This window comes from Toxotes jaculatrix, chromosome 20 (assembly GCF_017976425.1).
Source record: "Toxotes jaculatrix isolate fToxJac2 chromosome 20, fToxJac2.pri, whole genome shotgun sequence".
NCBI classification, from domain to species: domain Eukaryota; kingdom Metazoa; phylum Chordata; class Actinopteri; family Toxotidae; genus Toxotes; species Toxotes jaculatrix.
Window position 1 is genome coordinate 8532806 of NC_054413.1, and position 25418 is coordinate 8558223.

The 25418-nt window shown below is 44.7% G+C and overlaps 2 protein-coding genes across 4 annotated transcripts in view; one reads left to right on the plus strand and one right to left on the minus strand.

The window, feature by feature from the left end:
- The first annotated feature begins 287 nt into the window (after positions 1-287).
- LOC121200224 (protein shisa-2) lies at positions 288-7408 on the plus strand. Its single transcript, XM_041065371.1, has 2 exons — positions 288-1196; positions 5230-7408. The coding sequence occupies exons 1-2, from the start codon at positions 893-895 to the stop codon at positions 5793-5795; spliced, it is 870 nt and encodes a 289-aa protein (XP_040921305.1). The 5' UTR covers positions 288-892; the 3' UTR covers positions 5796-7408.
- Positions 7409-8267: 859 nt separating this feature from the next.
- The window catches only part of atp8a2 (ATPase phospholipid transporting 8A2), a 46880-nt gene continuing 29729 nt past the window's right edge, over positions 8268-25418 (minus strand). For all 3 annotated transcript variants that reach the window (XM_041065369.1, XM_041065368.1, XM_041065370.1), the window contains 12 exons: positions 20947-21130; positions 20175-20285; positions 18527-18601; positions 17956-18078; positions 17355-17433; positions 17201-17262; positions 16670-16726; positions 15190-15297; positions 13243-13331; positions 12941-13045; positions 10247-10338; positions 8268-9795 (listed from right to left, as the gene is read on the minus strand). In XM_041065369.1, coding sequence (XP_040921303.1) covers positions 9701-9795; positions 10247-10338; positions 12941-13045; positions 13243-13331; positions 15190-15297; positions 16670-16726; positions 17201-17262; positions 17355-17433; positions 17956-18078; positions 18527-18601; positions 20175-20285; positions 20947-21130 — 1180 coding nt within the window. In that variant the 3' untranslated portion in view covers positions 8268-9700. The remainder of the gene's footprint in view (positions 9796-10246; positions 10339-12940; positions 13046-13242; positions 13332-15189; positions 15298-16669; positions 16727-17200; positions 17263-17354; positions 17434-17955; positions 18079-18526; positions 18602-20174; positions 20286-20946; positions 21131-25418) is intronic.

A 25418-nucleotide genomic window follows, 5' to 3' on the forward strand; every position in this document is an offset into this window, starting at 1 on the left:
GCTCAAACTGTAAGCTTTATCTCCTTCGTGTTTTTCATTTTCATTTTGAAAACTATAACCTTGAGGTATTTTCTTAATTTAAAAAGTTGCAACATGCAAATTGTGCTGTGCGTTTCGTGGTTTGAATTAAAGACTCGAACAGGAAGTTGTACGTTACTCATTTTGACTTGACACTGGTTAATGATGTATTGTGGAGAGGTGTGTATTTGCATCTGACTTTTTTTTTTTTTACACGCCCCTCTCACTCTGACACTGAAGTGGGATAGACTCTGCGCGCTTCAGTTCAATCTGGCTAGACTGACCCAGGCTCGGCTGACTGACTTCTGACGCCCAACAATGCACAACGCGCCACAAAAGTTAGAGAAACTATCTTTACGCACGGGGCTCACGGTGAGGGGACTCAGGAACGACAGCAGCTGTGCGCCCCTGGGTCAGGCTACAAGTGTTGGTTTCTTTGCATCCCTGTGGAAAGTCATTTGAAGAGTCAGGAGGAGACATGAGCAGCCTCGCCGCAGTGCCAGAGGAGATCCATTAGTCTGTCAGTGTTGGATTTACCAAAGCTCAGAAGGCTTACAGCTGGAATCTGTTCAGTTCTTTACAGTTTCTGACAGTTTTGCCCTCAATAGCATAACTAGGTGGTTTGAACAATTATTGGATAATAACCTACGCTGGAAAGTCACTTTTTGGAGACATTGGATCTGAATTACGCACGGAATTCCTCTAACAAATGACAGCTTCTAAGTGGTTTGTTGCTCTCCCACTTCATCCCCTCAGCTCCCTTTATCACAGTGATCAACCGTATCACCCCCTTCACCAGGTTAGACGCGGGGAGTGAAAGCCTCGCTGTCTCTTCCAGTGAGCCAGCGTGCGGCCGCGGGCCACCTGGCCGAGGATGTGGGGAGGAGGATTCCCGATGTCTGTCACCGTGATTGTGACTCTGCTCCTGGTCATTATCGACGTGAAAGCTAGCGGGGAGTTTTGCCACGGCTGGCACGACTCCCAGGGAGTGTGGAAAGAAGGGTTCCAGTGCCCGGAGAAGATCGACGGAGAGGACGCGATCATCTGCTGCGGGAAATGCGAACTGCGCTACTGCTGCTCCAGCACTGACGCACGGCTGGATCAGGGGAGCTGCGACAACGACCGGCAGGCTCAGGAGCCCGGGACAGAGACCAAAGAGAACAAGGACTCCGGTGCAGGTATTAGCCCGTAACTTAAGCTGCTGCAACTTCAGGTTCTACCGCAAATATTAATAATCATTATCACTCCAACAGATAAACAAATAAAAGTCAAAAGCAAAAACTATTTAAAACAAGGCTTAAATGTATGTACATAAGACTTAATAAGTGATTTAATGAACTGGTGGCCTGAATATGAAGGGCTGGAGGGTCGTTTCCGAGTATGGAGACTGTCAGAGTAAAAGCCTATAATCCCCATAATATTCATTATGATTTATGAGAAAGAAAGCCTGTTGGGTATGTTGTAGACAATGCAGTCAAACTAATTGACTTCAGTGGAGTGATTCACTTAAAAATGTTTGTTAGTCTCACCCAAAGCTTTGTTTTTAAATCAGATTTCATAAATATAATAAAATGTCATCTATAAACCAACTTCACATATTAAAACGTTAAGTGAGTTGACGCCATGTCCATGCACAGGATGTCTTAAATTTGATATTGTAAATTGCAGACCTATTATAGCTTTAGCTTCCTCTCATAAACCCCACAGACGCACAGTATACCCCCCTGTTAAGGGGTTCATCTGCTGCTCGTCCCGGCTGGCAACGACAGCTGCACAGGAGACAGCAGACTCCTCCAAAAACCAGTTAACTGCACTCACAAATGGCATACTGTGCCGTGCTGCAGCACTTTATAAATAGCCGTGTTTGTTCTGGCCTGTAACAGTGCAAGAGGGGCCGGGCTCAGATCACGCAGTCCCCACGGGGATCAAGTTTGGACTTGACCGGATCTTGGACAGTGGCTCACCATAGGTGCTGACAGCTCTGTTCATAAAAAAAAAAAAAAACACACAAATCGCGTTATGTATCATTTCCTACCAGGCTCGTGGAGTCCTGTTCCCATCGTCAAGCTGCTCCTGTAACCCCCCTGCACTGGTGTCTCTGGGCGCTGCTTAAACAAGACACATATACACACATAAAAATACACTTAAGAGAAGCATCATTACCAAAAGGCTACATATAACCCATGTTCTCCAATTTATATGGTGGACTGGGTGACTCTACAAACTTCTTCCTCCACCCTGGCCCCTCATTCATCATTGCTTTCATTCCTATATGTTAGTCTACCTTAAAGCTGCATCCTATCTTGACGTAAAGATGAACTGGACATCAGAGAAAAAGACAACGCAGGCTTTTTTTCCATCTTTCTCCGGAGGGTATTTTGGACCTCCAGCTATAATCTATCATTTGCTAAGACTATCATGCCTTATCATTGCAGGAAGAGGTATATACATTTCAGTCAGTGGCCTCCAGTCAAAATAACTTAAAGAAAAGCAGCTTTTTCCTCCCTAAGTAAAAGGAAATGTGTTTTTTTTTTCATGCACAGCCCAGTTCAGTTTGTGCATTTCATTCATTTTTCATATGCTTGCAGCTTATTAATCATCCTGGAAAGATACACACTGTAATGTCAATGGATAGCAGGCAGGAAATTATTAATGTGCTCAACATGAAGGAACATATGGTACTGAGGAACAAAAGAAGGACCATGGGAGAGACGAGGGAGAGTCCAGCCAGCCAGCCACAAAGACTGTGCCCAAAACAAGGGCTTATGGGAGAGGGGGCTGCTGTTACTGCAGCATGGCTGCCACAGCTCAACTGCAGCAACAGGTGTGGAGGAGTGACAGGGAACAATAGGAGGGTTTCAGCCACCATGTGCACGAAAAGGGATTTCTGTGCTCAGAAAATCACACATAGCAAGAAGCAAAGAAATCGATTCATTTTTTTAAAAACTGTAATAGATAGACAGGTGCTGAATTTAAGATGACAGTTTTAAGTTACCAGATTGAATTTTGGGTTTTCTTTCCCTTTATGACACTTTATAGTTCAGCTTTACATTTAAATATTGTGCTGTAAAGTGTTACCAGGAAGTCTCAATGAGAGAAAGATATTCTTTTGCCAGAGAGGCCTGAGTACAGCAGATAAAAAGAAAATCATAGTTGGACATGGCAAAATAAGTTTGATTAACATCTTGCATAGAAAAATTAATTATATGCTTGTAAAAGATATTGCACTGATCAATATTAAATCAGTGGCTCCTTTCCTTTTTGGGAGCCGCTAGATTAATTTGTCCAGTACTTTGGTTTATGACTGAATGTCCTCTAGTGATATTCCCATCAGCCTCAGTTCTACTTTGTGTTTAGCGCTGCTAAGTAGCAAATGTTTGCTCGTAACCCACTGTTTTTACATGGTTGTATTGGAGGATCTGAGCACCTCTTCCAATACTCATGCATGCAGAACTTTAAATGGTGCTTTTTTTCCCCCCTCCATCACTGATTTACTGTACTGCATTTTGGAAAAGACCTCCACAGTGAAAGGGATGATCTAACACAAGAAGAAAGTTTTTGCAATTACTAATCCTCATCAGCCGTGCAGAGAAAAAAAGGGAGTGGAACCACAGAGATGTTGAGGTGGAGGCCATATAAGTGCAGGAAAAGAGGGCAGTGAAAGGCTCCCCGGGACATTTCTGCTCTTGTAACTTATATGTGTTGCCATAACAGAGTTCCTGTTAAAACCTGTTTACTGGAAGGTGTGTAGCTATGAGGTACATTAGCCTCTGAAGTTGACACCGCTTCTTGTCAAAGGGAAATGGGTCAAGGTCCTAGCTTGTTTCATGTCACACAGCCTCGGCCTCTTCTCCCGCTGGCCTGTGTCTTTTGTCACCCGGACTTAACGCCTCAGCCAATGAATGTCCTCCAGCTCTTAACAGGTTTCATGCAGTAATCCTTTTAATACCCTTCTACTTTTGATGAGCATTTTGAAAAGTTTCTCAAGGCTGTATGGATGTATTTCAAAGAACCCAGAGACAAAGGGAAACTGGAGCCAGTTGCCACCTTTCTCTCTGGCATACAGTTACACCTCATAACACATGGGCACATTCAAAGTGGAAAATAAGTACACCCTGTGGGAACAATAAAACACAACTAATCACTTATAATGTAACATGTTCGTTATTGTGTTTGCAAGGTGTTTGTGTGAGTGAGCATGGGAATGAACGATTGAGGAAAAACACCTCAGGAGTGACCTCATCTTGCCTGTCACCCCGTTTCTGCCAAATACATTCGCTCTGTGCCTTTCCTATTTTGGCGAAAAGGTGAAGTTCGTAAAACAATGTGAATTTATAAAAGAAAGTTATTGTTGATCACATTTCAGCGTTGTTGCTGGAGCATCTCCTGCTCGCTTAGCAAATTTACAGACTGAAATCGAGATCTTCTCATATAAAAATGTCGAGACTTTTACCTGTTTAATAAAACCTCTTCTATTTGACCTGGAAAACGACTCTCTGATCGGTGGAATGGTGAGTTAAACAAGTATTTTGTTGCGAGTCTGATTTGCTGTTTTAAGCGAAAAGAAAGAAAAGGTCGGTGAGAAGGAACTGGCTCACTGCTTTGATTTAAAGGGCTGAATGCCCTCACATTCAGCTACATTAAATCTGTCAACTTTAATACCCTTCTTTAAGCAGAAGCCAAGTGGGCCTACTGTAGTTTGACTTGAGTAACTTATTTTCAAAGGCTTGGCCGTAAATAGCTGAAGAAAAAGAAGGGTCACAAATATCTGCTGGCAGCCCGGCTTAAGAATGTCACCCATGCAAACACACATACATACATACACACACACACACACACACACACACACACACACTGGTCTGCAGGGTCGAGGAGGCTGGCGACACAGCAGGGTGCGCAGGATTAAAACAGATCAAAACAAAGTTAATAACTGCTAATGAGAGCCTCGGGCTCCCTGGGGATCCAATCCCAGTGTACCTTTCATTCTTCCACTCCAGTCCAAACACTCCTCTCTGCTCAGTCTTTTGTTTAACTGTCTAACCCAATCTCCACTCACATGTAGGAGCTTTGCTTGTGCAGGGAAGCAAGACCTGTGAGTGTGTGAGGCGGTATCGCTTTGAAGTTTAACGTTCAACTTAGAAGTCAAAACAGGTGTGTTAGCTGTTATTTAATGTGAATGCATTTTCTTCTCTCTCTTCTCTCTCACTATAGTGCCCATCTATGTGCCTTTCCTGATCGTGGGCTCGGTGTTTGTAGCTTTCATCCTGGTGGGATCTGTGGTCGCCGTGTGCTGCTGCCGCTGCCTCCGACCCAAACAGGAACTGTCATCAGGAGGTGCGACGGGAGGCGGGGCCAGCAGCGGGCGCCTCTTGGAAACCATCCCTATGATGGCCAGCACGTCCAGAGGCTCATCATCCCGCCAGTCCAGCACAGCCACCTCATCCAGCTCCTCTGCCCCACCCGCTGCTCCTCGCCCTGCTCCCCCTCCTCTCATGCGGGCTCAGGCCTCTTGCTGCCTGCCGCCTGACGCCAGCGTCTTTGTCAACATGCCCACCAATTTCTCTGTACTCAACTGCCAGCAGGCCACTCAAATCATGCCTCACCAGGGACAGTTCCTGCACCCGCAGTACATCGGCTATGCTCACCCTGTGACCCCTACCCCAGCCTTCCTGGACCCAACCCAGGGAGGATACAGACCCCTCCAGTCCCCCTGCCCTCCTCCCACCGCAGGGTCCAGTGTCACCAGTGACCAGAAATACCCTCCAGTGACAGTGTGATGAGGGGCCAACATGCAGACCACTCTGCCACTTTTTCTTTTTGTTGTGAAGACTAACTTGTAACCTGTGAGGGCTGCGCCAGAGACCTTTTGGGGACGCTGCCAGAGTGGAAAAAGAAAAGGCAGGGAGTCAAACTCACATGAAGGACTCATAAAGCCATTGCTGGCAGCAGGGCCTGCCCTACTATTGTGTGTGGTGTGTGTCTGTTTAGTGTGTCATATGATCTCTTGCCAAGCTGGAATGAGCTAAGCTCAGCCTATGATGGGGTAAGATGGATGAATAAACAATTTTCTGTCTTGATGCAAAGATTAAACTGCATATTGGAGAGTTACACAGCCCAGATGGGTGATAATGCACAGCTAATTGTAGCCTGCAGCTTAAATAAAGACTGTGCATGTGTTTGTGTTTGCATGTATGTGTATGGGAGAGTGGAGAAAAGGTTTGTTGGCTTGTATCTGCTTGAATGAGTGATGACTGGATGATTTATAACAGTGCACTGTATGAAAAGTGGCTATTCAAGCAAAAAAAAAAAAAAAAAAAAAAATAAGTCATGACCACATGCTGTGTTTATGCCATGTGCATATCTGCACTTGTCAGCGGTTGTGAGTGGTTTATACAATACAGTATATGTTTGTGTTGAAAGTATGAGGAAAGAAAGTATGTGAAAAGATGTTTGTACAGTATGTGTGTGAGTTTGGGAGAGTGCGCGAAGTGTGGGGGGATGTGGTCGTATGAGTAACTGTGAGTGAACTGTGTGTAATGGGAAATGCAGGTGGTGTGATGTGAAAGGCAGTTGCAATCTCCCTGTAGACCATTTAAACTCTAATGAAGTGAACACAAGACACAGACTGTGACGCTCCACCCTACTACACAACCTCCCTCCTGCCACCCAAAAAAGAAAAAAAAAAAAACACAAAAACATCTGCCCCAACTGCCCTGAACGGAAACACACAGGCGCAAAAGAAAAGTTTCATGCAAGGCTGGCAGTTAATGTTCCTGAGTAGTGTGAGTGTGTGACAGAGAAGGAGTGAGAGGCAGCTCTCTGAAGATTGCAGAGTTAATTATACAGTCAAAACTCTGCCAAATGCCCCTTCACTTTTTTCCTGTGAGAGGTGTGTGTGTGCGCATGTGTGTGTGTATTTAACACTCCCACAGTTCAGTGCATTAGTAGAGGGCATGGGCAGCTCCAGGGCAGCTTTGAGTCATTATTTTCCACTTGAGGAAGGCACAGAAATGGCGGTTATTAGTTGTTAAAAAAAAAAAACAAACAAAAAAAAACAATAAAAGAGTTCTGAGTACGGTTGTGCACTTGGGTCACAGGTAACTCACAATTAACAGTAATATGCAACTTGAGGAATGTGCTGCTCCATTGAGTGTGCAGCCTGAGATGCCCCATGCAGTAGTACTGAAACCAGTATGTCCGTGTACCTCATCTGTACTCCAAGCACAATGTCTGTAAGATACACTAGGCAGCTTGTGTGTGACAAAGTATCTGTAAAATGGTGGATGAAATTTGGTCCAATGTGTTTGCTCCCCTCTGTGAAACACAGCAATATGATGCAGGAGTGACACTTTTCATATGAATTCTAAAAAAAAAAAAAAAAATTACAATAAAATAAAATAAACAACTTTTAAACCTGTTGAGACCTTATGTTTCAGTATTTTATCACTGTCATAAATATTAAACAAGCAACGTGTTATGTTTTAAAACCCTGAAGGGATTTTTTTTTTTGTGTGTGTGGCTGCTTTCCCCTCTGAGTGAGTAATATTTACACACCAACACCTGGAGACAAGGCTTGGTTAACAAAAAAACAAGCCTGTGTGGTGAATGGGTTTGCACAGAACTGCCTTAAATTCTTAATCCCTATGAAACATAAACACTCTCTTCCTTAAGCTATTAGAAACACTAATTGCACACATTCACAGACAGCTCTACCACCCGCAGAGCACAGAAGAAATACCTGTCGACACGCAGAGAGGAAGAACAATAAACCACAACAATGAACAGTTTAAAACTCCTGACACTGTGGAGGTGTCGTTTTGGCAGGCTCTCCCAGATTCTCAGATACAGTAATGTGGAAAGCGGAGCGGGCTGGGCCATTGGAGAGTCACTAGGGAGGATTTGAAAAGCACAAATGGCTCTCTGGCTCCTGCTCTGCTGCGGCCCGATGGATTCTCCATACTGGAGCAGCTGTAGTCGGTTTGGGCTGGGCCACATCCAGGAAGGTGGGTGGGAAAGGGATCTCCAGTTGGACTCCAGTGTCCAGGGGCTGGCGTGTGCATTAATCGGGTAATGGTCTATCTCCACCAACTCTCCTGAGCTTGGACAGTGAACGTGGGAGAGGTTTGATTCTGACATTTTAAGCATAAAATGTAAACCAAACTCCTCCCACTGCTCTGTAGCCACAGTTTAACTCAGAAAATCCCACTTGATTGAATGAGTAGACAGCTTACAGTCAGCAGACAGAGACATTTTGTCAGGCCATGGATTGATTAGATTTAATGATTAGGGCTCGGATGGACAACCCCCTTCTCCCACCCCTTTTAGTCTTGCATTCCTGAACCAGAGTGTCCTCAACACAGAGCACACAGACAGTGGACTCTACATTCAGACAAATCCCAGAGCCAGAAAAACACATGATCCAGGCGAGAGTCTCGATGAAATCTCTTCTGTCTGAATGCCTATTAGCTCTAGTTCAAGTAAAATATTCCCCCTAAGACATATCTCGACATGAGTACAAAAACAGGCATTAATGAAAAGAGAAAAAAAATAAACACATACATATTAATGTTCACTTTAATTAAAAAAACAAAAACAAAAAACAGTCCTGTAAAGAGTGGGAATCCAAAAGAAGTGAAGAAGAAAGCGCTAATGCCAGGCTTGATGATTCTGTGTCAGCTGACGATGCTTGACAGACGACATCAGGAATCACAGGAGTGGTCAGAATCAAAAAAAAGAACAAAAGACAAAGTGGATTTTTTTTTTTTAACTGGGAGGGCGAGGAGATGTGCAGCAGTGGAGGAGAGACGTGGAAGCTGCAGGGTGGCAAGGAGATGGAGAGATAGGAAGGAAGAAATGAAGGAACTGATAAGCAAGAGGAGGTCCCAGTGGGGTAGGAGGGGTTGCAGCAGGGTGGTGGTCCAGTTTAGGGCGAGCGTTCTGCCTCAGTAGCATCTCTGTGGTGTTTGGCAGTGAGGCTTGTTGCTGCGATGGGACGAAGTGGGGGCTGTAGTTGTAGCTGTAGGGGTGCAGGGCTCCCAGCAATCCTCAGTTTATGTTTCCCTCTCTCCCTTTTTAAGGAATTCCTCTGCACTTTTATGTGTGTGTGTGTGTGTGTTTATTTAGACGTCCCTTCCTCTGCCACGTCGGAATGTGATGACAGACGAGCTAAACCCACCTCACGAGAGCGAGATGAGAGGGAACCGTGGAAGCTAACACACCAACACATGCAGACCGACACACACATGCACACCAACACAGGAGCGCCAAACGCACTGGAACGCGCGCACACACACACACACACATACAAAAACATTAACACACAGTGGCATGACCCAAACCCAGTCAGAGGAGTATACAGATATGAGTAGGAGTCTGAGTTTGACTTGTCATGTCTGTGCGTGGATATGATTGCTCATGCCTGTGCAGCTTGTGTGAGTTAGAAGAAAGTTTATTCCGTATATTCGGCCTGGTCCCTTCTCTCAAGTCAGTCCTCCATGCGCCAGCGACGGCCTCCACGCCTGACCGTGACACCCATGCCCCAACGGCGAGGGGTCAGGTCATAGTTCCAGTAAGGCCACAGCAGGGGTCGGTCACCCAGCGTGAGGGTGTCACATAAGTCTGTCTCCGCTGTCACCTTGACAACCGCTGCAGCGGTGAGCCAAAGCCTTGGTCAGGGGTGGGGCTAGAGGCTGGGGCGCTGGCGGGTGGTGTCGTAGGAGCGCACTACCTGGGACTGGGACACCACACCGTGCTCCTCCTGAGAGAAGGCGTAGCCATCTGCAGAGAGAGACAAGATGGATGCTGTTGATGCTACTTTCTACTTCACTGGTCGCTAAGTGTATGTGTTTCTGGTCAGATATTGTCAGAAGACAGGGAGTCAATTCCCCCTCAGCATTTTCAGGAGAAACAGTGAATAGCACTGCTTTCTCTCTCTATTCACTCCATGAATGGCACAGATATTAAACATCTTGTTTTAGCTGAGTACACAAACAAACAGGAGCAAATCAGAATTTGCAAATATTAGCGGCATAAAGCTCTTCTTTCCTCTTCTGAATCCTATTTATACTGGCAGAATAAGATACTGCCAGAATAAAATAGAATTCAGATACATATTAGTCCAAGGTTATACCAAAGCATGAGAAATCAGCCTTGACAGCCTTGTGTTAGCCTTGTGTTGGAGCAGGACTTTGACAGCACTGTAGTATGTGTGTTCGGAAAGGACACTCACGTGACACAGTCTGCTGCACCGAGTTTGAGCGTCCCACACTTGAAGGTGTTTTCCTAAAGACTCTTGTCAGCAGATGGGCTCGTTCGTTTAGACTGCAGAGAAAGGAAAGAAAGAACAGTTACCCCACGTAACCACTTGTTAATACGCAATTATACGAGAGAGAGAGAGAGAGAGAGAGAGAGAGAGAGAGAGAGAGAGAGAGAGAGAGAGAGAGAGAGAGAGAGAGAGATTCTCCACTACTCACACGACTACACAACACCTTTACTAGCTCGTGGGAAATATCTTTTAATCGGTGTGAACATTCCTAGCTTTTTGTCAGTACTTGGTGTCTGAAACTATCCACACATCTAAGGCAGCATGGTGATTAAGGAGCTAGCCCTTCAACCTTCAGGTGTCCTTGAGCAAAACACTGCAGTGCACCAGGCAGAAGTCAATTTCTCCCTCAGGGATCAACATACAGTAGGAACACACAAATCGATAAGTCGACAAAATCTAAGTGGACTTAAGACCAGAAAGTTGGTAGGAGGTGGATTTGATATTTACTGCTTCTGACATTCAATTTAACCCAACAGTAATTCACCAACTGCCTGCAGCGTAACAGGACTTCCATAGTAAACTATTCCTCGCTCCCCACTCCTCTCTCCTCTCCTCTCAACTCCCCCCTTTCCAAGAAGAAGACTGGATCCTCTGTTCTGAGACCACACGCCGTCACGGCTCCTCTCCTCCCGTGACCAAAAATAACTAAGCCTTTCCAGATATTGCGCACAAATGCACGCATGCACACACACTTAATAAGTTTGTATAGTTCTCTCCAGTCTCATCACCATCATTGCAGCCATTAAAGTCATTAGACAAAGGCACTGGGTGTAAACTTGACACTTGTATCACTGATTGCCATGTCAGGAAGTTGTCTTTTGCCAGTTTCATCTTATCTGCCAACTTAGCATTAAATCCACACAAGAGGGGTTTCCCAGGCAATAACACAGGGGTGATGACAATCAAATGAAACAGTTATGGGGAAAAAAGAATCAGCCTTCCCAAGGTTAAAGTTTGGAGCAAGCAGTTAGGAAATTCTTAACTCTGTGACTGTTGGGAACCTTCACTGGAGTGTGAAAAAAAAGAATCAAAAACACAAGGGGCTCTGAAGTTTGTTCAAGCAGTCTTTGGCCAAAAGAAATGATGTCTGTTAGATAGATGTGTGCGCTGAGCGAATGATAAAAGACTAAATGGTGGCTGGACAAATAAACGAAAGGCTCTTGCCTCAGTACGACTCAAGTTGTCCTTTCTCCCCCCTGTGATGTTTCACTCTGGCTACCTTCTGATTCAAAACGGTCCAAGGATGTGCTCCGTTTGAACTCTTCCCTCGAGATACTCCTGCACTCTACCTTTCCACCCCGATCCCCTGCCTACCCCAGGACCTCCCCACGAACTACAAACACAGATGTGCTCTTTTTCCATTTTGCTCCATTGCCTCACTGCCCACCCTTACTTTTACTTCTCTTATTCTAAATGGAGAAGGCCCAAGGATCCTGGTTTCAAATGCAGGGTCAGTCCAGGACGGGGCCCTGTGGAAGGGTCAGGAGGAGCACTGTGGTTATCCACTCTTCCCTCCTCAACCTGAAAACATACCTCAGGCCTCTTCAGCTCCTTTCTAGAACCAAAGCTGCTCTGAGAAAGCAGCTTGTCTTTCCTCACATCTGACTCACAGATCTGAGTCATTTTTACGGCAAGTCATAATATCAGAGTATTATACAGCTCTTTGTAACTTTACAAGAAACAGTGGTGGAAAAAAGTACTTGGGTCATGTCTTGTGTTTGAACTCTGAACCTGCGATGTAAAACGTAAAACTAAAGCGGTCAAATAAAGGTAGTGGAGTAAAAATGATTTCCCTTTGAAATGTAGTGGAGTTGAAACATAAAGGAAAATAACATGGAAACACTACACGGTAGTTACTTGCCACCTGCAAGCAAATGGTCAAACCTCTACATTTCCCCCAAGAAGTAAACAATGCAGTCAGTTCTAACACATCTCTAGTGACAGCACGCACACAAGGCTAAGTCACAGCAAGAGATACTATGGGCAAATCCAGTAAACACACCAGGTCTGTACAGCAGTTCAAATTGGTCCACCTATGAAGTGATCCAGAAAGAGGAATGGGGAAAAAAATGGACATGAGAAGAGAAATAAGACATTTTAAAATGATAATGAGGACAAAGGGGAACGAGTGATTAAAAGATGAATAGAGGGAGGGAGGTGTGAACTCAGTTAACAGGAGAGAGTCACTCCAAAGCAGCTTGCAGTGGGACACACAGGTCATTCGAGGTCACAGTTCACACAGTGGGACAGTGCAAACCCAGAAACTACCTCTGTGAGCTTGTGACAGCTCTGGCTCTACGGGACCTCAGCCTTGGCTTCGGCCCTATGAACGGTGCCACGGGGGAATTAGAAATATACCGTTTATTTCATACACACAAAAACATATTACCTATATACCAAACCTGTACATGTACATGGAGTGATGACATAAATAATAATGGAAATGGAACTGTCTGCGGTCATTTTACTTTAATAACATTTGGATAAAGTCATCATTTTCAAAATCGTAAAATAAATCAAATAAAAGTTGATGACACAATAAAACTGGATATGAATGTAAGTGGGATCCCATGATGCTTTGGAGAGTATTTTATATACCTGCGCCCGCTGGCATCCCTAAGTACAGCTGCCCCTGGGTCGACGGCCCGAGCCTCCAGCTCCTGCACCTCCTCTAGAAGAGACTTCCTCAAAGTGCGACGAGTGCTGCGAAGCAGGAATACGCTCATCAGACCCATGAAGGAAAGTCTGAGTGTTTTACTTTGCAGACACATGTGATTCATAACATAAAGCGTGCGTAAGTGTTGACACAGACTCAGTATGGGTTATGTAAACGCTTCAGTTAAGTTAAATAGTCTCTGTATGGATTTCCTATGTATTTACATTAAATGTGTTCTACTTACGCCGTCCAAGCAAAGTCTTTGAGTAAACACGCGGTAGGCACCAGGACCAGGCCCAACCAGAAGTGCCAGCACTGCATCACCCTGCCAGCCTGCAATGACAACACACAGGCTCTATTTATTTGGCTCCTATATTAATTCAAATTGAGTATTAAGTCATTTTTCTCTGCAGCGAGCGCAGAGAAACACATGGTAAAGGCAGAGAGAAATTTGAGACAAAGCACAGTGAAAGCCGTACAGAGCATAAAGAATCAGAGTTAGCCAAAGTCGAATGGCCCTAATGTTAGCGAAACATATTTAACAGCTTTCTCACACCCCGCATCTACACCACAAACTGGATTCAGCACAGTATTCCCACAGCTGAAATTCAATGCTTCTATGATGCCAAAAGATAAAAATGCTAGCAAATAACTTCAGATCCCCCCTACCTGTTTCTGCGGTCCAGCTGCAGCCAGCCTCACTGACCTCTGACCCTCATCCTCAGTCTGTCTCCAAGGATTAATCATGCATCTAACCACTGTCTCAATTTGTCCGTCTGTCTCTCTCGCTGCCTATTACTCCCACACATCTCTTTCTCCTGTGGTTCCCTCCAATCTCACTCTTTCACAACTTCTTTTCATTATTAGTGACTCTATCTTCTGTTGCTTGTCCTCGCCTGTTCCTATAAATCCCTTCGTTTTCTCTTTATTACCCAATATCTCCCCTTCGGTTATCTGCAAAAGTCTGCGGTGTTTCACAAGCCTAACTCTTTGTCTCTAGGCGTGAACCTCTAAGTCAACAGTCGCATACACTTTATGCACCGTGACGTCCTTAACTTCTACTACTTTATTGCCCATATCATGTATTTCCTGTGTCCTGTGTTGGGATCCAGAGATACAGAGGCCATTTGGTTCCCAGAGGAAAAGACAACAGGGAAAATGAATCGGAAAACCATTATAAAATATCCCCTGCAGCAGCTGGAATCACAACCACAGCGCAGACGATCCAACTGGACTCACAGACACTCTATGTCTTTCTGTTTGTGACAAACACCTACTCACAGAGGCACACCGTTCTTCTTTGGACACACAGTATATCACACGCTCTTAATACTCTGTGAGGATGGAAGCATGCTCATTGATTTTCTCTGCTTTGCTATGTCCATAGAAACAGACTGCTGGTCTCCCACACTTTCCAATCAACACAAATCACACATACCTGGACACACACAGCACATTAATTCTGACGTGCACAAATTTACACAGTTATTCTGAGACGAAATATACAGCTCTCTTCCATAACCTGGGTCCCCCATGGACACATGGAAATATAGATAGCAAGAGCAGGAAATAAGAGAGGTAATAGGGTAGTTAGGGGGATGATGGGGGGTTTTGGTTGAGTGTCTCTGACCATTCCCCAGTTAGACTGAGCAGCTGCAGAGATATTTGACCGCATTCCTGATTTCTGACACAAATTGAATTAATGGGCTGAGGGGAGCTGAGACGGCCCTATTCCCTTCCCTTACCCACTCAGTGGGGCAGCCCACCTCAACCCCCCGCCTTTAACCCCAAACTCTAAAATGAGTCTCTCAATCAAGGGATCCCCATGTACGCTTCCCTCACCCCCACTGGACCCTCATCACCACCGGCAGCAACAGCAGCAGCCCACCCTCTTGAGTCAACACCTCCACAGAGGGCAGTAAAAGACTGGGGCTCGGGTGACATGCAGCAGGTGCGGGAAGCTTGGTGAGAGGGGCTGGAGGGGTATAAATCTCCCCCGGGGTCCCAGCAGTGCCGACGTGGAACACCCAAGAGGTGAGTCTCAAAGGCGCCATGTATTGGCAACTAAGAAGACGGGAGGGGCAGGTGATGGAGGTTGCAGAAAAAGAGATGTAGAGGGTAAGGCTATTTTAACCCCTATCACCCCCTGTTACTGAAATGAGTGACACATGTTTACAGAGAGTGGACTTGCCTGGCCCAGCATGTCGGGGGCGATGGGGATGGTGGGCCAGATGGCTGAGTAGACAGCGAAGAAGACCATCCAGAGCACCATGCTTCCCCATACCGCCAGGTGGGAAAACTACAAAAGAAAGAAATAGGGACAGAAAGAAGAAGAAGAAGAGCCAAAGGCAGGGAGGAGAGCAGGAGAGGATGGAGATTAAGAGACAGAAAAGAGAGACAGTGTGAGGTCAAATAGTTTACATACACCTGATCCGAATATAGACAACCTTTCCCTCCCTCCTTCCCCCGTCTTCATCCTGCTCTCTGTGATCTGGTGTAAGTGGACACTGTGTGAATTCCAGCGGGACCCTGCTTCATTACTGCCAGGCTGTTGTGTGGACAGCTGAACGGACAAAGGTGTCAGCGCTCTTCTGTCCATCCTGCCAATCTCTCTCTCTTTTTGCAGTAGCAGTGAGCCAAATCATGTCAGGACCCGAGTAACTGTCGTTTTGAACTCTACAAACATACTGCTGACCTGACCGCAAAGCACAAAGTGTTTCTCAAATGTTCAGTCAGATTCTTAGTTTTGTTTTATTATCTGCAGATCAGATGTTTCCATGTTTAAAACATAATACTATAAACTATTTCACTGAAGAAAAATTACTAATACACTCTGCAGGCATCTGCATTCAGCATTATCACTGCCAGCAGCTGCCATTTCTTGCTGGAATTCCATGCTCCATGTCGGCTAGCTAAGAAACATGTTGCTCATACAAATTTACCTTTAAAACGTGATTTTAATGGTTTACTGGAAGTTTTTTTTTTTAAATTTCAGTGGTGACAATTTCAGTACATAAAAAAAACTATGACACTGTGGGTCCCAAATCCTTGAGTGTCTGTAACCTGTCTACAGAAAGCCTGCCTAACAGTATGTTCAATAACCTATATAATGTCAACTTTTGATAGTAACCATATAGACGAGTGTAAAAATACTTCTCATGACTTGGGAGTACTCTTTGAGAGGAAGTATATTAAGTATGTTAAATTAAATCTGTTTCGCTCTTATGTCTGTGTATTTAGTATTCCATCTAACAGATGGTAATCTCACTGTTTTCTGATCTGTTTTTCTCCTTTGCTGTGCTTCGTCTGAGCTGTAATGACATCCATTCATACCTTACAAGTTTCATCTGTTCAATTTTTTTTTCCAAGTTTTATTATCAGTGGGTAAGTTTGAAATGTTGCACAGGGGAAGTGGAAAAAAAATAATTTTGCAGCTCCACGTGAGTGCAAGCAACTGCAGTTTGAGAAACCTCAAACCTCTGCCACAAGATCAAGGTAAGCCACATCTTTTCCCAAATCTTTCCTGACTATGAAGCATTTAGACCAGGTTATATGAAATCCTCACACTGAGATCCTTACAGAGTGGGCCCCCTCCTCCTCTTTATTTATCGACGGTTCAGTAAAATACAGCACATGTGGTGTGGCATATTAGAGTATGTTAATGTTCCTACCCTGGTCCAAGCGGTGGTCTCCATTCCAGCTTTCAGACACACTGTAACTACCACATACTAGACACACACACACAAAGGGGAGAAGGAAGGCAAATAAAAACACAGAGAAAGAGGATTAGCTCACTGGCGACTGTGCAGATAATAAACGTTAATGTCATATAATAAACTCTGCAATGTCTGCAAAAATACTCAGGACCCCCACAACCCCCTGTAGTCTACACACGCACAACACAACAAATAAACACCACTGAAATTCTCATGAGACTGTAGGGAGTGAAAGGATGGCGAGACTGTGAGATGGAGGAGTGAACAGAGAGAAGAGATGGATGAAGAAGAGAGGAGACAGACCGGCTAGACGAGACAAGATTGACTGGAGACTCGTAATAGCTCTTAGGAAGCTGCACAGTCCTGGTGTGTACACAAAATACTGTGCAGATGCAAAAATATGAACACATCTGTATGCAAAAAGACACAGAAATAAAAACATGATGCAAACAAAAACACACACAGAAAAGCAAGGAAGATACTTACTGTGTAGACCATGTTTCCTGCAAACAGGTAGTCATTTCCCTGACCGTTACTGAAGGGAGAGTCTGTGGGGAACACGCACACAGATGCCTCATGACAAGGTGTTACCATCTACAATCATGGGAATGTAAAGGAATTACTTTGGCGGGTCACTTACCGTGATCTAACATTTTGAGCGGAAACCAAAAGAGAATAATTGAATGAATCAGTGCATTGATACAGTGTCCCCAGAACACCTGAAAGGCAGAGAGAGAAAGAGAGAGCGGGGAGAAAAGAGTAGAAAACAAGTCAGTGCAAACTAATGCCAAAGCACATTTATGCCCCCACACTCCCACACACATAAAAACATACAAAAACAGCAATTCCTCACAGTAGCACACAACTTCACTGTGTTCTTGCCATCAAAAAAGCCCTCCTGTACTGTACACACACACACACACACATACACACATATACAGTAGGCTGGGTTGCTGGTGTACCCTCTAAAATGAAAGACTTCCTTATTCTGGCCCTATGAATCTCATTAGGGGTTGCCATGGAAACATCCCAGTCTCCATGCCACTCTTGTTTACTCGCCGGCGTCCCAAACTAACAGCAGGCATCACTCGTCAATCCCACAGACGAGCCACAAGGTGTGACGAGTTGAATGCAGGGTGCAAAAAGTGACAGATTTAGCTTTGATTTCAGATGCAGCACGTGGTTTGCGCGTTTGTTTGTGTGCGTAGGCAAATGCAGACTGAAAATGTGTGCTCATGTACCTTGGTGTTGAAGCCCTCAGCATTCTGGGTGATTCGGTAGAGCTGCGGGAACCTGAGCATGTTCTGCTGGCTGCACGGCCTGTCGAATATCCCCAGAGTGAACGGAGGCAGTGCAGTAAATATCTGGATCACACACAAGACACACATGCAGCCATTAATTCACGTGATGACAGAGCAGCGTGTGTACACATACACGTACACTTCCACGAGCTGGACAATCAAAGTTCAGATCAGACTAAAAGGAATTCCATAATCTTTTAAAAATGGGGAGCCCGAGGGCCTCTGCAGTCAGACGTATTAGCACACACAGCAGTCACCAAAACACTTAGAAACACACTCTCACACATATGCATACAAATGTCTCCGGCATGCAGAAAGGGTAGCGATAAGAAGACAAAACAGAGTGAGATTGATTGAGAGATAGGTGGAAAGCAAGAGAGGGCAATTAACATCAACTAAGTAAAACAGGGAGGGGTGGGGGGGTGGGGGGGTGGGGGGTGAGCCTGAGAGATAGAACGGAGAAATGGAAAAGAGTGAGACGGTTTGAGAGGGAGTGGGGGAGGATACTCACCACGTTGTAGAGGCCTATACACCAGCGCTCAAAAAGGATCTGGCCCGAGAACCCGTTCACAAAGGCAAACCAGAGCTGGGACACAAAGAGAGGGATGAGAGGGGATGAGAGGAACAATAGTGGAGGGTAAATCTGCCTTAGGGAGGTACTGATAGTGGAAACAGTGGGCAGAGATGGCCAAATTTAAAGTCTCTGTTCACATTACACATAAAAAAGAAAAACGTATAAATGTTAATGCGCGAAGAAAACAGAAACCCTACTCACTGTTGGTCACATGTACTCACTTGTTCAGTAATTTTGATTAGTTCACCTTCATTATGTAAGATTCTGGTACCTGACAGGATGTCTCAGTCCTTTCTAAGTTTGAAAAAACCCACACAGTGATGCTTTAATACAAGTACAAAAAAAACAGAAGTCGCTGTGAGCACAAACAGAGCTACAGCTTTCAGATTTTCTTTCTCAACGACCCATAGAAGCTTAAGGGGAAATTCATTTCATCCTCATCGGGGAACACTTTGAGTAAAAGAAGCAGCTATCAGCCCTGCATCAGAAAGCAGCAGCGTTTACAGGAATTGTGGTTCTAGTTTTGGAAAATGCTGGAACTCGCTGACTAGCTGGCTGAGATAGAGGCAGAAGCAGACGACGGTCCCATTTGTTTATAGAAATTATTCCGACGTATCATGATTCATCTGGCAATGCCATATGGATTTTTGAATATAAAATATGTCAGTATAGAAGCTGCACTTCCTGTGGCTCCATTAAGTCATTTGGCATGAAGTTTTAAAAGCATTCCTCACTCGAGTTGTGGCTGGCCCTGAAACCACTGCCTGACTTTATAGAAGTTAATTTACCGAAACACAGTGCCTAAATGTGACTGTGGCTCAGGGGAGACCTTCATTAACGCCTTGTTCATATACACACACACACACACAGAGCCATGGAGCAGACACAGGCTGATCTGAGAGCAGATAGAGAAAATGTTTGGGGCCGCTGGTGGGAGTTGTGGCATTCCTGGGGCACACAGTGGAGCATACAGCCTGGGGGTGAGGTCAGATACACAAAAAAACACTCACTCAAACACACACACACACACCCATCCCCCTTATTCTGTCTCCACTAAGTGGACAGAGACAGTCTCTAACCTTTGGCCTACAGCGCTCTGCAGGAAGCCAATCATGTGAGATAATCATGGAAACCACACATAAATACACACACACACACACACACACACACAGAGGCACAGAATGGTGTTGTGAGTGGGACAGTAGGCTACAAGCTGCAGCTCCCAAGAGGACCTGCACCTGCTGGCATCCTTAATGTCAGACAGAGGGTGAGAGGGGGTGGAGCACAGCTGACAAATACCCCTCATAACAGGCAGGCCAGGACTGTGGTGTGCCCCTTCATCACACACACACACAAACATGCACACAAAGCGGTCGACCCCTGGAGCCAAGGTCTCGTCGCTGCTGATCTAAACACACGTTTTTTTCTATGCAAGTGTGTGTATATGTGTGTGTGCAAAAGGGACAGAAAGCAGACACCAGAAGGGCACCTCGTCCATCACTGTCAGCCATGTCGACAAACAGCTGCAAAACGTCTCTGTTAATGTAACTGTGTGTGTGACAGGGTGTGGTGGCAAAGCTCTTACCTCTATAATGTAGAGGACCACATTCTTATAGAAACAGTAGAGGATGCACTTGGTGACACGGTTGTAGCTCCACGCCCCATGGACCAATAGCAGCTTCTCTAGGTAGGAGAACTAGCAGAAAACAGAAGATGTCAAGAATGTTACTGGGAGAGGAGAGAGAGTCGAGGCTCACTGATAAAGACGAGTTGTGCAAGACGCCCAGGGGCAGTGTGATAAACAACTCAAAGGGTGAAAGTGACGGAGTGTATTTGTGTGAGAGACAGACTCAGAAAAGACAAGACTCCTGTTTAGTTAGGAGACCCCTCTGGTTGCATTTCATCCCACTCACATTTCCACTGAGCTGTCACTGTGTTCTACGTGGACGATAAATAACAAATAAGTGTGTTTTAGTTTAGTGCATCAAATGTCTGAAAATAGTGAAAATCTCCCACCAAGCTGAGCAGGACAAACATGCATTTGCTTGCAGACTTTCTGTTAGTCTAAGAATATAAACACTTGCGAAGAGCTGCGTGTTTGCATTGAAAACATGATACTTGAGTGACCCCTGTAAGTAAATTCTCCTTTCAGTTGCCCCCCCCCCCCGAAGGAAGGTCAAAGATCAGGATCAGCTGAACAGTGAGCAGATAAGGATTCAGTGTCTTGCCTAAAGGCAGCCAAACATGGATCCAATATCTATGTCCCTATAAAGCCTCTAACATATCTGTATGACTCTAACAATGCATGAATGACTTCTGTCTTCTGTGTGTCTCCATGCGATGCCTGCACCCCCCACCTGTGCTATGGAGTAGTCAGAAGAGTTGGTGGCCTGCATGCCCTCGTTGCCGCTGATCCCCACTCCAACGTGAGCCGTCTGTATCATGCCCACGTCATTCGCGCCGTCGCCTATCGCCAGCGTGATGGCCTTCACATGCTTCTTCACCATATCCACAATCTCTGACTTCTGCAGCGGAGACACTCTGAAGAAAAAGCAAGAAGAGATAGACGGAGACGGTTCATATTAAATGTGTACAGCTGTGCGTTTCAGGGGATGAAGGTGGAGATACAGGAAAATTAGAGAATACTGTAAGAAAGAAAGAAGAGAAGAAATAAATTTAGAGATAGAGGGACGAAAAAACAGCCATTAGGAAAGAGGGAATAAAGCCTGGGAAACTATGAGTGGGAAACAGTTGAAAGGGAAAGAAGAAAGAGATGGATGAGAGGCTGGCACGGCTCTGTTTACTGCTCTTCACCAGGTCTTAAAGAAACAATGATTCACTGTTCTGCTAATAAGACTCTGCGTAGCTCACGTTTGATGTGTTCATATATGTCTGTGTCTGCGTGTCTGCATGCCTGCATACGTCTGAGTATGCCTCAGAGTGTGTTTGTGTTGAGGGAGCTTCCAGTGGTACTCCACCCTCTTGACCTGTATCACTGATCCTCTGTCTATAACCGGTTCTGTGTCTGCACTGACAATGGAGGACCCAGGGAGGCTCAATTACAGACGCTTCCCCTCAGGGGCCACTGAGAGACGATGGTGAGGTGTTATCCTGCATTTTCTTAAGTACTATGGATGTTGTTTTTTTTTTCATTGTATGGAGTCATGTGTTGCATCTGTGACGGCCTCCACCCCATGCCGCTCCCTCTCCTGTCTTGGTTTTCTGTTTGGTTTTAATGAAGTGGTTTTGGATGTGGTTTTTCCCATTAATCCTGTATTTCTTGCCCAGTTGTCAGAAAAACTTTTTTTTTTTTCCCAGAGTACTTCAAGGACTTCTCCATGGTGGCTTAAAAGTTGACAAGTTCATTTTTCACCTTGGAAATAGTAACACAAAGTCCATTTAGTAGCTCCTCTGGAGATTCTGATAGGATCACATTGCTATTTTTGTGTGGCAGTAACATAAGAAAGAGTGGTTTCTATTTTGCCAAACCAAGACATTTATATTACCCTGCTATTTATGTTCATTTATATCTAGCTTTTTATTTGTATAGTTCATAATTCAGCTTTGGAAAACTGGCTCCTTTTAGTGAGATATATCAAGGAACGATCAAGCTTAACTGGTAACAGGTAGTGATCTTAGAAAGATGTGTGAGAAAAAATCCAGCCACACATGGTGTTTACATTCTTAAATGCCGCATTCTGGATCCAGGGACTAAGATTGAATTTGTCTTCATCTCTGTTTCCAAAACATGCTTTGAATGAGGAGGCGTTCCTGCTGCCAGTTCACTGTCATTCACATGCGTGCAGGTTGAGTGAGTCTTGCTCTCACTAACTGCAACCTGTACAGTGAAAACGAGTACATCTACAAAGGAGGAGACGTAGGAGAAAACTGATACTGGAACTGGGATTAAACTTGCACGACAAAAGAACTTATATTTCAGGCAGTACAGGACTTGCAACTGCAGTGGCTCATGAGCAGCACGAGTGACAGAAATGTTAGTGGCAAATGTTCTTAGTATAATTTACAATAGATTAAATGTGTGTTTTCAATGAAAGAACAGGAAGGAACAGAAGGAAACAGATTTTTTTTTAATGTGTGTTCGGGTTCTTCTCTTCAAAGTCCCCTACTGTAGCTTTAACAGTTAACTATGTGGTAGCAGAAAGTAGATACTCAACAATGTGCCGCTGTTACCTATTTGCTGCATTTATAAAGATTAACCCAAATCCACATATTAAATATTTATATTACATTCCCGTGATTACAGTAATTACTTGAGCCTCAGTGATGTATTAGGTGATAGTAATATGAGTATCAACGGTGGGCTATCCACCTAAAGTGTGGCCAATACTTCAAACGGTTCCTAGAAAGAGGAGGAGTCACTTTCACAATGACCGTTTCTGTGTGTGTGTGTGTGTGTGTGTGTATCAGGTACAGCTCTAAGGTTTAGCTCCCAGTCTCAACCATATTTGTCAATGTTCCAATAACGATATTGCAAAATTAAATTATGTGCAGCTGCATCAGCCATTGCATACAATATGATGCTCCGATAAAGATTTGACAAAATGAAATTATGAGCAGATGTGTGACCCCTCATACACACACGCATGTACGCACGCACGCACGCACACACATCCGACCGGAGCCCACAGGTTATAAAGATGGTCTATCTTCTATGAATATGTAAGCAGGATCATGTCCCGGTCAGACTGAAATCACAGAGCTGGGTGGTCTGCTTAACATTCATACATTGGTGTGTGCAAAAACACACAAATTTACACACACATGCACAGACACACACACACACATATACACCTCCGGCCCCTGCTCCCACGCCACACACCAGAGGATATTTCCAGGGGGAAAACCTCAGAGAGCCTTGGCCTCTGAAGTTGTAGCTGAAGGATGGGATCAACCTCTGCTCTTTGTTTTTCCTGTTTCTGCATCTGAAGTGTGTGTGAGCGTGTCTGCCTGTGCGTCTCTCGGCCTCTGACCACAAATCTCTCTTTATCTCTCTCTGTCTCGCTCTACCTTTCCTCTAAACACTGCTAACAGTGTCTGGGATTGTGTAAAGTGGCAGTGGAGAGATGAAAGGCTCCCGGTGCTCTCCACGGTGGAACTGAGCAGAAAATAAGCAGCCGCTAAGTCCTCCTGTAAACAAACGCACAGTGAAGTCAGGAACCCATGCGTACGAGTGCACTCGACCCCGCCGCCCAACAAGACACACACCCACACACGCACACATTCCCAAACTGTGAACCATCACGCACAAACAGCAGATGAGACATTATCTCACAGACACCTTAATACTTAAAATTTGAAGCTATAGCTCATTATGGAGAGGCACATTATTATCAGTACAGTGCCCTAGATGTGCAAACACACTCATTACAGGAGACACCTAAAGCACTGGCTCCCAGCATGGGGGTCGGGACCTCCCAAGGGGTCGCAAGATAAATCTAAAGCATTTTGAGATGATTACTGGGGAAGGAACCAATACAAAACTAATTCTACAAGAAGAAAACCTTTCTACCCTCTGTAAATTCATGTCATGAGGACTCCAATAATTATAGAAATTAAAGATTCTGAGAAGCTCCTCTCCTTCTCTCAAGTGCTCAGAGTTCAACTTATGAGATATTGCTTTGCATTAAGAGGTCACATGCCCAAAAGAGCTGAGAACTTACAGTGCAAAATACCAATATCTGCCAGAGTCAAGTCAATATGTTTTTTCTAATTCTTTTCCGATTCTAAATATAGACATTTTTTTCTATGAGAGCCCTCTTTTATTTAAAAAAGGAAACACGTTTCTCAAATGATGATAATGTCTAAACACAAGCAGCTGTACAAGAATAAACTGGGTAAATCCGCTAAATTTCTGCACAGGCTCTAAAACTGGTAAAATTTTGATTCAAAGCTGGAACTAATGATTCATCTGACCAGACGTCGGATGCCCACTTTCAACACTTCACATGATTCTATGGGCACATTTTAGTCTGCATGAAAAAACAGAATTGATGTTTGGTACCAAGCTCTAACCAGGGTAGGGAGAGATAGAGAAACGGAGGGAAAGAGGTGCATGGAGAGAGGGATGGAGTGAAGGATAGAGGAAAGGAAGCTGGAGGCTGTTTGCAAGGCCTGTGAGACCTGAGTCCGGATATGGGCTGGATATGCAAGAGAGTCAATTACTTCCCTCCTGGCAGCACACACACATGCACACACGCGCACACACACAAACGATGAGTGGAAACTCTTTTATTAAACATCACAGCTGGCGCTGAGTGGAACATGACCAAAAAAGGGAACACGCAGTAAACATTCTATGAACAGAGTGCACTTTGTATCAATGGAAATGTATAATGGCAATGCCGTGTGCACCGGTACCCAGTCCTGGGGTACCAGCACTAAGTGAGTCATGACTTTGACATTTCCATGCAACTGTAGTGTATTACATTACTCCTGCTGTGGAGCGGGACAGCCTTTTATCATCCTCATTCATTTGCTGACCGTGGGCAACCGGCAACCTTTACAAACACATGCACATGCAGGTATGCAGGCCTGTGCGTGGACGCACACACTCACAATTTCTCTCTTGCTCTCTCTCTTTCATGTACATAACAGAGTGAGAATAATCTGTCTGTGGTGAGACACAATGGATCTTTGGAAGTGTTTGTGTGCGTTTTTTCTCAGACAGATTCTCCCAGACAGTTACTTTATTAAAAAAAAGGAGCAGTTTAGGGATTTAAAACCCAATGAAACCCACTCTCACCCACCTTCTCCTGCCAACACTCAAGTTAGACTTTTAAATAGGCATGTTGGCATTTAACGAGATTCA